At 46.5% G+C, this 12,512-nt stretch overlaps 1 protein-coding gene across 1 annotated transcript; it reads right to left on the bottom strand.

The window, feature by feature from the left end:
- Positions 1-2,583: 2,583 nt before the first annotated feature.
- Dynlt1 (dynein light chain Tctex-type 1) lies at positions 2,584-9,601 on the bottom strand. Its single transcript, XM_031353386.1, has 5 exons — positions 9,430-9,601; positions 7,200-7,241; positions 3,795-3,918; positions 3,377-3,454; positions 2,584-3,000 (listed from the first exon to the last, which is right to left on the bottom strand). The coding sequence occupies exons 1-5, from the start codon at positions 9,454-9,456 to the stop codon at positions 2,930-2,932; spliced, it is 342 nt and encodes a 113-aa protein (XP_031209246.1). The 5' UTR covers positions 9,457-9,601; the 3' UTR covers positions 2,584-2,929.
- Positions 9,602-12,512: the final 2,911 nt, after the last annotated feature.

Raw genomic sequence — 12,512 nt, forward strand, 5'->3', positions numbered from 1 at the left:
TTTTTTTTTTTAGGCCAAAGGAAAATTGATTTCATCAGAAACCTTGCTGAACGTTGATCTTGGTGGCTTAGGTGCCGCTAGGTGCTACCTACCATTCTATGATAATATCCTGTGACACAGAACAGGCTAATTCCATTGTATGACACAGAGGGATTTTCTGCTCCTGAAAACTACCTTTTTCCAAATGTCTATAAATATCTGTCAAATAAAAATCCTAGTGTCTAAGTCCAGAAGGAACACTGTTTGGACCATTGGTGGGACAGTGTTGTCTGAGCAGTCAGTCAAGGAATAAATGCCTATTTATGAAACTCAATAAAATTCACAGTTTGAGATTTTGTACGAGACTTTGTTGCTGTGACAGAGACTTGATGAAAACCGCACAGGAGGAGAGAGTCCCATTAGCTCACTGGTCCATGGCTGGCCTGGGATGAGAAGAGCATGGTCCCTATAGTGTGTGGCCAAGTTACTTACCTCCTGGTAGCCAGGACATAAAGCAGAATGACAGGAAGGGACCAGAACAAGACAGAGGCCCTTACCCACTAGGGGTACTTGCTGTACCTGCTTCCTTCAGCAAGCTCTACCTCCAAGTTTCCAGAGCATCCCCAAATATCACTGCCCGCTGAAGACCAAGTGTTTGACATGCACCTTGTCTTAGGGTTTTACTGCTGTGAAGAGATGCCATGACCAAGGCAACTCTTATCAGGACAACATTTAATTGGGGCTGGCTTGCAGGTTCAGAGGTTCAGTCCATTATCATCAAGGTGGGAACATAGCAGCATCCAGACAGGCATGGTGCAAGCAAAGCTGAGAGTTCTACATCTTCACCTGAAGGCTGCTAACAGAACTGGCTTCCAGGCAGCTAGGGTGAGGGTCTTAAAGCCCAAACCTACTCCAACAAGGCCACACCTTCTAATAGTGCCACTCCCAGGGCCAAGCATATACAAACCATCACACACCTGTAGGGGACATTTCTCATCGTATACAAACCATAACAGATTCATCCTGACACTGTCTCTTGTTCACTGATAATATATTTCTAATTTTTAACCCTTTATGTATTACTAGTTTTTTGTATGAAGGCTTTAAAAAGGCGACCTCAGAGACCACAGCAAGGCTCTTCAGCCAGGGATACTGGGGAGATGGCTCAGTGGGTTAAACGAATGAGGGCCCAAGTTTGGAGCTGCAGGATCCATGTAAAAGCGGGCAGTGTACATGTCTGTAACCCCAGGGCTGGGAAAACAGAGCAGAGACAGGTGGGTCCTACTGGTTTGGTGGCCAACAAATTTAGCTCAGTGTGTTCCAGGTTCAGTGAGACCCCATCTCAGAAAATATGCCAGAACTGGATACACACAGAAGACCATGCATGAGTGTGCAGTCCTACAGACGCACACACCTACTGGTAATGCCAATCACTGTGTCTTAACAGGGCCCACAAGAGCAGTCAACAGACAGCCTAGTCTTTGGGGTCCCTTCTCACTAGAATTTATGACTTGGAATTAACTGGATAAACTGTAGGCCCTTTGTGATACCCAAGCTAAGCACTGTTAAGAACACAGCAATTCTGAAAGCATTCTGTAAGCTGCAAAATTCTAAATATGTAGCTGCTACTAAAATTCCAAGAACCTAAGGCTGAAAGCCGCAGGCTGACAGCACGGAGGCTAGGCCAAGCATGCATAGGTCAAGAGTTCACTGACTTCCCCAACCTTCATGTCCAGAGAGCAGGAACTAGGAATGTAGGATTGCAACATGGCTAGGCTCCTGTCCTACAGATAAAATGGGCCCACTTCCCTCCTGGAGGACGAAGGCAAAGCTGCATTCGTTTTGCCCTCTACTAAGAGGGCAAATATGTTTATCACATTGCTAGGGAAAGAATCCCAGTAGTGTTTCCTCACATGCTTTTTGCTTCCTGGTTTGTGCCACCTTAGGCGATCAGAGCAATGTAAGTAAACTGATGGGCCAGTGAGCCGGTGCAGCAGGTAGACGGGCTTGCCACCAACCATGACTACTTGAGTTCTGTTCCTGGGTCCCTGTGGTGGAGAGAGAGCCAACTCCCACAAATTGCCTTTGGCCTCCATGGGTATACCATAGCACTCCCACAGTTGCCTTTGAACTCCACAGATATGCCATGGGATCCATGCTTACTCGATTTCTCACACAAATGTAATTAAAAAAAATTAACCAGACCTAAACTGATATATCCCATTTTCCCGGACATCAGTTTTTCTAGATCTCTGCATGAGGCTACATGTCACAAGTGTCTAACCCGCCCCTAAGGTCTGTGACCTCTCTCCAGCTCTGCCAGGGTCAGCAGGTTCTGTCATCACAGTAAGAAGCAGGCCCATGGCTTCAAGCAGGACCTGCAAAGCTGGCTGTGCTCTGTCCTGAGGCCACCAGCCAGGGTCTAACCATCTGTTCAAGGCACTGTCCTGAGGCCACCAGCCAGGGTCTAACTGTCTGTTCAGGTGTACACTTATGTCAGCATGCAAAAGGCTAAACAACCTTTTTTCTCTTCCTCAAACTCATTCTGAAGGCAGTAGCCACAAATTCTGGGGTGATGCTCCAGGCTAGAAAGAACACAAAACCTTTAATTTTGAATAATTTATTATTCTAATAAAGTATAAAGTATGGAAAATTAGTGTATCTGAACCATTTCAGAAAGTAGAGATGTTTCCACTAGCAGACTTGAGTTTTTAGCACCTTGGAGGAGACAGTTAAGACAAGTGGTACTGCCCACCCTGGATGACAGGTGGCTGCTCATCCGCCTGGCGTCGTGTGGTTCCTGTGACCGGGGAAGTCATTTGGTTTATTTCTCTACATTTTGAGAGTGCCACAGAACAACTTAAAGAAGAGGAAGGTGTTTGCCCCACATAGCTGGTGGTTAAGATGGACTGGAAATGCTGGGACCGGGAGGCTGAGGCTGGCAAGGTGGTCAGATGGACAGTCCGAAGGCGCTGACGATACAGTACATGGTCTTGTTCTCCCATCGGACCGTGCAGCTTCCTGTGGGGACACAGATAGGCACAGGAAATGAGGCCCAGGAGATTCGGGTCCCACCATGCCAGCACATGCCTCTGACATAGAGAGTGACTTTGCCTGGCTTTACTTACAAATGGGCAAGTGCCCACAGAATGTTTTGGGGTTTTGTTTGGTTGGTTTTAGATAGGATGTCATTGTGTAGTCCAGGCTGGCCTCAAACTCACTGCCAGAATGGCATGTGCACCACTCTACGAGGCAACAGTGACTTACAGAAATTGAGACATCTATGTGCGTACTTCACAGAACACTGCTTAGCGTTGTAGATTGCCAAACACAGAGCTATGCGAAAGTTCAAGAGCAGTAGGCGTAACAGCATTGCTTAGGAGGGTGGGAATCCTACCGTCCGTGGAGCTGTCCCAAAAGCAGGAACTTGCAGTGTGCAACCCAGCACCGTTCTTCTGCATGATCACACAGGTCACTTAAATTAAACAAATGTGTGTTAGGAAACCTGCAGTACACAGGGCAGACTGTGCTGTCTCACTCTGACAAACTACCTATTTCCTTTCTCTTAACATGTTCTCAACACGTCTGATCAGACATCCTATGAACTCTTCTTTGACGTAATCCCTGAGACACTGGCATCAGCCTGACATGCAAGGCACATGGTACATTCACAACACAAGGGACCTGGTCCCAGGAGAAACTTTGTTGGAAGTTCGACAACCACTTGCTAAGTGACCTTTCTTCCAGCACCAGACACACCTCAGATCAGTATTTAAAGAACCTCTATCAAAATACACAAGACGAAAACCCATTACCAATGTATTTAAATGGTTTCCCCAGTTTGGTAAGTTGGCTCAAAGTCTGTTCTACAACATTAGTGGTCCACTGGTTGACTTTGCTGTGCTGGTAGGCATTACCACCGATGGCACTTTCTATAGCCTAGGGGAAAAAAAGCACAAGAGGTCATGGAGAGAACCCACTCACCAGTCACCCCACATGGCCCGTGGCCCTCCCAGGAACTAAAGACAGACCTCTTGGAAGATTCGAGCTGATGCCTAGCCAAGGCTTCTGCATGTGTGGCTTCTGCTCAGCAGCATTACACTGCATCACAGCGATATTCATACAGGCTGAAGAGGTATGTTCTTTAGAATCTGTCAGTTGGGCTCAACGGTTCGACTGAACAAATGGGCTGAATGTTTTTGCTATTGTTCATTTCTAACAATAAGCAACACTTTTTCTTATTGAGGCAGAGAAATATTTTGTCAGTTTCTTAAAAAGTATACTAGTTTAGCCAAACCATAGAACACATAATGTGTGTATGTTAGATGACATTTTACTGGTCGTTTGTACAACTGGCAACATACAACCTATCCTGTCTTTTAGTACTTGTGGCCTCGTTGTATGGGCTGTGGTACCAACTTTCCAGATAACTGAACCTTGCACACCTGAAGCTGGAGCTTGCGGTAGCATCCTCCCTGGATTCCAGGGCTCCAGGATAGCATGGCTTACTGTCTTGTCCCTATAATACCAGTGACTCTCTGGGTCTTTCTCCAACATCCCTTCTCCCAGATGCCAGTGAGGAGGCTCTGAGCAGCTCCCTCCCTACCCCTGCTAACCTGCTAGAAGCCTAAATTAAGAGACACAGGTCCAGGGACCCTCACTGCACATGGTGGAGAAAAAGCAGGCCAGACACTCCAGGCTGAGGGCAAAAACAGGTTTTGAGGGATAAACTATAGTTTCCACCTCCAGACTTGGGGCTCTGACCAGTCAGTCACACACTGACCCAGCTCCTCTGCCATGCCTGCCCATTCTGGGCTGAGAGCACACCGTGGGCTGAGGACTAGCTTTAGTCAAGGTATGACTAGACACAAATACTGTCAAAGGAGGAAGAATAAACCCCTCCATGCACTATGAAGTCCAGTTTTTAGGGAGAAAGGAAAACTCTAATTTTGGATCCACTCATTTCAACTACCCAATACTTTTAAACAGCTTGAGGGAAGAACTAACCGACTGCCAGGGCAAAAAAGCTGAGTCACCTCACGCTTCCCTATGGACTGCTCACATGCACTTTCAACCACCTGCTGCCTAGTAACCGGGCAGTCTAAGTGGACTCAGAAGACAGGAAGCAAAACTCATCCCTAACAAACCCACTCTGTTCTTGCCAGTTCTGGCTTAATCTGCCACCTTTCTGCTTCCCACCTGTTCCACAGGAAACACTGCTTGGAGGAAACAATAAAAGGCAAATTTACACTCCCTGCAAAGCACCAGAAAAGTCACACTGGATGTTGAGCAATGTACATAAAAAGAGAGGAAATTATTTTGGTTGTGGATACTTCTCACAAAACGGAGTATAGTTCTTTAACACTCTGGCACAAGTCAATAATGGGCATCAAAAATCCTACATTGTAGTCAATCCAAAATTACTTCAGGGAACCTCAAATGGGAAGAAGGGCTTGTTGTAGCTCCCAGGCCATGACGGTGGGAGAGTCCTGGCAGTGGAGGCTTGAGGTAGCTCATCACAGCTGCAGGCAAGGAGCCAAGGTAAAGACTGCGGGGCTCAGCAAGCTTCCTCCTTTGTCTTCAGATTGGGACTCTCCCTGCCTGTGGAACAGTGCTGCCCACGTCCTGGGTGGGTCTTTACCTCAGCTAGCCTAATCTAGACAATTCTTCCCAGACATAAAGATGCATGGTGACCAGCTACCATGATGGACTGTCTCCCTCCCAACTGTGAGCCAAAATAAACCCTTCCTTCTTAAACTCTGCTTCTGTTGGACACTCCCATGGAGTTCCTTTTGCCTGCCATCCATCCACCTTGTTTAAGAGAAGTACTACGATTGCTATCAATAATGTATTTTAAAATGTAAGAAAAACCTATGAGTAAGCCCTATATCTCCAGGTCCTGAGTTATGGACATTGCTACATTTTCTCTGCAGTTTCTCTTTTTCATCAAACACTGGAGACATTCATGAGGGCATCATGAGTCTTCATGCTGCAAAGTCTCAGAACTGCCTTGACACTTTCTAACGCCATGTAAGATTTCTTGATTCAGTATATGTAATTTATATAATATAGGAGTCATTTTACTTGGATATAAAGTAAAAATGTTTGAAACATCAAAACACAGAAGCTCAATAGCTCTTGAAATTTTTCCCATTTTAATTCACATGGCATTTTCCGTCATACATGCTGTGCTGGTTCCTTTTATATCAGCCTGATACAAGCTCAAGTCATTGATAGGACGAAACCTCAATTATGAAAGTGCCTCCGTAAGATCCAGTTGTGAGACATTTTCTCTTTTTTAAAAATATTTTTTTTAGCCGGGCATGGTGGTGCACGCCTTTAATCCCAGCACTTGGGAGGCAGAGGCAGGCGGATTTCTGAGTTCAAGGCCAGCCTGGTCTACAGAGTGAGCTCCAGGACAGCCAGGGCTATACAGAGAAACCCTGTCTCGAAAAACCAAAAAAATATATATTTTTTTTTGTTTGTTTTTTTGGGTTTTTTTTTTGGTTTTTGTGTTTGTTTGTTTGTTTTTTCGAGACAGGGTTTCTCTGTATAGCCTTGGCTGTCTTGGAACTCACTCTGTAGACCAGGCTGGCCTCGAACTCAGAAATCCGCCTGCCTCTGCCTCCCAAGTGCTGGGATTAAAGGCGTGCACCACCAACACCCAGTTAAAAATATATTTTTTAATGATTTATTTATTTATTTTATGTATGCGAGTACTCTGTCACTGTCTTCAGACACACCAGAAGAGGGCTTCTAATCCCATTACAGACAGTTGTGAGTCACCACGTGGTTGCTGGGAATTTAACTCGGGACCTCTGGAAGAGCAGTCAGCATTCTTAACTGCTGAGCCATCTCTCCAGCCCATAAGACATTTTCTTAATTACGGACTGACTGGGAAGGGCCTGACCTATTGTGAGTGGTGCCATCCCTAGGCTTGTTGTCCTGGGTTCTATAAAAAAGCAGGCTGAGCAAGCTATGAGGAGCAAGCCAGTAAGTAGAATCCTCCATGGTTTCTGCATCAGCTCCTGCCTCCAGGTTCCTGCCCTGCTTGAGTTCCTGTCTTGACTTCCTTTGATGATAAACTGTGATGTGGAAGTGTAAGCAGAAAAAAAACCTTCTTTCTTCCCCAAATTGCTGTGGTCATAGTGTTAAATCACAGTAAACTAAGACACATAATTCCCATCAAACGCTGGGAAAACAAGCCTGTTTCCTCTTACCTCCTTTACAATGTTGCTCACTTCATCAACAACAAATGCAGTCTGTTAAGGAAGAAAATGTACGTAAGTTTGGTTAAGAGAGCTTTCTGCACAGCATCAATAAGCACATGAGATAATGAATGTGACTTAGGAATCAGGCTGTCAACTGTGCAGACGAACCTCAGAGCCCAGAGGTGTGAAGCAGCTGAGTGTCACACTGCAAGCCAAGCTTCACCTCAAACTAGAATCCTCTCTCCTTCCCCTGCAGCTGGCTGTCAGCACCATTAGCCAGTACAGGTCCCCTGCCATACAAAGCAGCTGAAGAAACCTACGTAATCCACTGTAAAGATGGATTACCTTCTCTTCCTTGAGGTAAACTGATTAGGATGTTTGAAATGTAAAAGGCTGATGTGTGCCCATCATTTTCTTAACACTGATGAACTACTTCAGGAGGAAGCATCAGCTGATTCGTGGGCTGGTTCCCGAAGTAGTTTTCTTAGTCTCCTTTTAACATAATACTGGATTTGAATGGGTGTGAGGGTTTCCTGAAAACATTAGCCAGGCACTAGCCTGCCAGTGTACTTCTTACATGAAAATAAACGAACTATTCCAAGTTCTGGGATATCCTTAGCACTGGACATGGCCTAGATAGCACAGCCCCCCTTGGCAGTCACTCAGTCTTGTTTTGTTAGAATTCCCTGACTGCTGACCACAGTGGACCCTGTCCTGTTCTAGTATTGAGTAACACCCCCTTTCTCTTCAGGATAACAAGAAATGACCACCCAAAACCATCTCCCTTTCTAGACCCACCCCCCAAAAAAAATGAGTTGGAAACAAAGCCGAAATCACTGAGATAATGAAAATGTGATCTTACAGGTTAAGTCAACTGAAAGGCTCTTTCTAAGTGACTAGAGTGATCCGAAGCCACACAGCAAAGCCCTTGCATCACTTCTCACAGAGTTAAAGTAAGAAAATAACAGAAGAGACATTTGTATTGAGGCCAGTAAGCACTGCCAGCTGCTACAAAAAAGGGGAACTGAGCTGAGGAGAACCTGGGGAGTTAGGGGCAGGTAGAAGTAGCTCAGCTGAGAGAGCTGCTGGGTAAACAATGGAGAGCATCCGTCCTCCTTCAGCTGACACTTCACAGATGCCAGCATCAGCCAGTTCACATGTACAAGCTGGAAGTACAATGCAGCTTTCGGGGGCTTCCTCTTCACACGGCCATTTCCTTCCTATAAAGTTTAACTGGCAGTGACTATCATAAAAGCCAGTTTTCAGCCATACATGAGATTGCTATCTGACCAAACATCCCTTTTGCTAGCTGCTTCTGAATCGTGGCTTGACATTCTTTACTTGCTTTCCACCAATGTTCAAACAGAACGATCCTGACTGCCAGAAAGTGTGTTGGGGAAAATAGACCAAAACTGAAAGTTTCTGATAAATGCAAATGTTTTACTCCTCCCTCAGAATATCCTTAGTTGACACTTTAGAAATGTCAAAAGAGGAAGTGTTAGGGTTTTATTATTGTTGTTTCTGACAAACTGTGTGGGATTTTACTGAGTTTCAACAAAGATTATTCAGGAAGAAAATGAGCAACTATTGTATAACGGGAGTCCCTTCAGCTGTTTCTCAAATACACGAAGGAAAAGACTTTGACAACGTATCATCAAGGCGAGTGGCTAGGGCACTAAGAGGCATTGCATTCTTCTCCCACAAGAAGGTGCGATCCCGTTACTATCTTAAACTGAAAAGAAATGTACCCAGTAGCTGTGGCCTGAGTGGGAGGGAGCGCCGCGCTGAAGGACAAGGTGCGGCACCGAGACAAAGGTAGGTTCTGTTCGCAGGTCGGTACTTGGCAGACGGACAGTCTGGACAGCAGACCCCCACTGCGGTCACCGGGAGCTGGCCCTGCGCGCCCGTGTTACTATACATGCCACAGCAGGATGCCTCCTTTCCCAACCACAGCCCCGGTTGGGGTCTGCAGCAGTGCGGAAGGGGTGGAGTGATGTCATCCTCCCGGCGTCCTCCACCGTGAACCCCACCAAGACCACGAGCCCCGCGCCGTCTCCGCGGACCGCGGGCACCGCCCACGCGGGAAAGACGGGGAGTGGCCGCTGGGAACCGCCACCCAGGCTCATCAGCCTCAGGCCAGGTGGCCGTGAGCAGAAGGAGCTGCGTCTTCCCAGGCGGGGCCCCACCACACCCGGATCTCTGCCGCCACACTCCCTCTCACGGCCCAACCCGAGGTTACCTCCTCTGAGGCCTGGAAGTCTTCCATCTTTCCTCTAGCGCGTCTCCTTCGCCTGCCGAGTAGAGTGGACTGCGCAGGCGCGCTCAGGCCACGCCCACTCCGCCCCACCCCCCGCGCCAGGGACCCTGACCACTACCAATAACCACCTACGCTCTAGGGCCCCGCCCCTCCACCAAAGGCTCCTCCTACCACTCGGCCCCTCCCACTAGTGGCCCCGCTCATCCTTCAGCCCCGCCTGCTGCTCCTCTTCGGTCTCCAAGTAACAGGGCGGGTCTCTGGGCCCTCTGAGATGTGGTTTCCAAAGCAAACTGTCAGAGCCACCTAACCTCTCTCTAAACTCTAACAACCCAAACCAAACAAAGGAACAAAAGCTGGTCTCGGAGGGGAAGAGATCCTGGCCCTCCCTCCCGCGCAAACTATAGAAATTGAAACTTTCAAACAAATCTTGGCTAGGAACAAATTGTAACATGATTTCCAACAGTATGGCGCATTGTTTGCTTCCTCCCTGGGAATCAGGATCAGGATAGTCCAGCTATCTGAACGAAAGTTGGGAGTTCTCATGTAAGAAGCACACTGGCAGGCTAGTGCCTGGCTAATGTTGTTTTCAGTAATCCACCTGATGATCCTGTGGCCAAGCCAATGTCACCTCTCTTTTGGATTTGATCTCTTTTAAATCTGCTCTGTTTATACCTGCTCAGTTTCTACACCCAATCACATCTGTCTCTGCCAACACTGTGACCTGCTGCTCATTGTAGTTGGGAACCTCAGATGAGAGTCTCCAAGCTCCCTTAATTGTGTCCCTATCACAGGAAGTTTCCTTCTTAAACCCAAAGATGTATTTTTAAATGATATACTTGGACATATACTCTTTTGCTGAATAGCAATGAAGTTTAAGTTTTTGCTTTTTAATAATGAAGAGAGGGCCTAGTGAGATGAGTCAGCAATTAAGAGCACATTCACTCTTCCAGAGAACCTTAGCTCCCAGCACACATATGAGCCAGCTCTCGTCCTATAACCCTCTTCTGGCCTTAGCAGACAGCGTACATTTACACAGACACATAAATAAAAATAAGATCTTTAAAAATAAATAATAAACTCAATCTTCACATCTCTGTTTTACAAATAAGTAACATTTTTAAATGAATAGAAATAACCCAGGTGCGGGTAACACACTCATCTAATCCCAGCACTTGGGACAGTGAGACAGGTGGCTAGCCTGGGCTACAAAGCAAGGAGAATATAAAAACAACAAAACCAAAAATGCAGTTCTATATTCTCCTAATGTATCCTGCTGTTGTGATCCAAGTCATGTCCCCTACCCCAAAATCCATTCACACTCCAGAGTAGATGGGACCTTTAACAAGCTTTCATTAAGATGAAATGAAGTCCTGTGTGTGGGTCCTCAGCAGACATTACTTGTGTCCTTATTAAGAGTTCAGGACACAGACAGGTACCCGTAGACTACCATGTGAAGACTCGGGGAGATGGCTGTCAATAAGTCAGTACTGTAGGCCTCCAGAAAAGAATGGGCCTCACTCAGCCTTTCCCGTATCTTAACCTTGAGCTCCCGAATTGTGAGAAAAGAAATTGCTATGCAAGCCGCCCCTTCTGTGATATTTGTTATGCAGCCTGAGCAGACTGATGCATCTACTTCTTAGGTAACAATTCCCATTTTCAAAGCATTTTCTCTCAACTATTCCTAAATGGGTTGACTCAGCACTTTATGACTACAATTCTACTATCCAATAAATACAAGTTACTATTTATTGGGGATTTTACCTTAAGGCCAGAGATTCTCCATCTTGACCCCTGGGGTGGTATCCGGCACATAACAGACACACCACAAACACTGTGCGATTGAATGGGAGGGAGCAAGCTGTAAAGCCAGGAGACAAGCCTAGAGAGTGTCACCAGGAATTGGAGATTCACAGAGTGATTTGCTTGAGATTACTCAAGATTAGTATCACCCTTCACTCCAGTTTTTAATGTATTTATTTGTGTTCATGTGGGGTGTGTGTGTGTGTGTGTGTGTGTGTGAGTGTGTGTGTGTACACTTGTAGAAGCCAGAAGTACGAATAAACATCTTCTGCTATTATGTTTTCTTATTGAATCAGGTCTCCCACTGAACCTGGAGCTCGCCATTCTGCCTAGGCCTGCTGGCCAGCAAGCTCTTGGCTTTTGCCTCTCTCTACTCACTCCTCCCCAGCACTGGGTGACGCTCTCTACCTGGCTATTCTGTGTGTACTGAGGGTCCAGATTCAGGCCATCATGCTTGGACAGTGTGATGGTTTGTATATGCTCAGCCCAGGGAGTGGCACTATTAGAAGGTGTGGTCTTGTTGGAGTAGGTGTGTCACTGTGGGTGTGGGCTTTAAGAACCTCATCCTAGCTGCCTGGAAGCCAGTCTCCTCATAGCAGTCTTCAGATGAAGATGTAGAACTCTCAGCTCCTCCTGCACCATGCCTGTTCGGGCGCTGCCATGCTCCAGGCTTGAAGATAATGGACTGAACCTCTGAACCTGTAAACTAGCCCCAATTAAATGTTGTCCTTATAAGAGTTGCCTTGGTCATAGTGCCTGTTTACAGCAGCAAAACCCTAACTAAGAAAGACAGCTAGCCCTCTATCTGCCAAACCATCTCCACAGCCCCCAAAGCTCACCCTCTTACTTTAGTCTCCCTACTATATCCCAACCCCCAGCATCTATGCTGGAGATGGGCAAGTTCAGGGTCCTGGTACTGACATCTAGGTCATGTCTATGGGGAAGGCACCTCATAGCAGAAGTGGAGATGGGAAGAAGGGAAGGAGAAGAGGAGGAGGAAGAGGAGGAGGAGAGTACCCAAACTCATTTTCTTATAAGAAACCCACTCTTGAATTAATGGGCCTACTCCCAGGATGCTACTGTTAATTTAGCCCTGAGAGTAGAGGCCCTGTGGCCTTCTCTTCACACCCTTGATAGCCAATGCCATGGCAGTTACACTTGAAAAAGTTTGAGAAGGGACAGCCATTCAGAGCATGACAAATATGCTTATTATTTACATACTATTCTGCATGCATAAAAAATGTACCCCAGAAATGCCCATGACC

The sequence above is a fragment of the Mastomys coucha genome, unplaced genomic scaffold (assembly GCF_008632895.1).
Source record: "Mastomys coucha isolate ucsf_1 unplaced genomic scaffold, UCSF_Mcou_1 pScaffold5, whole genome shotgun sequence".
In the NCBI taxonomy this organism is placed as follows: Eukaryota; Metazoa; Chordata; class Mammalia; order Rodentia; family Muridae; genus Mastomys; species Mastomys coucha.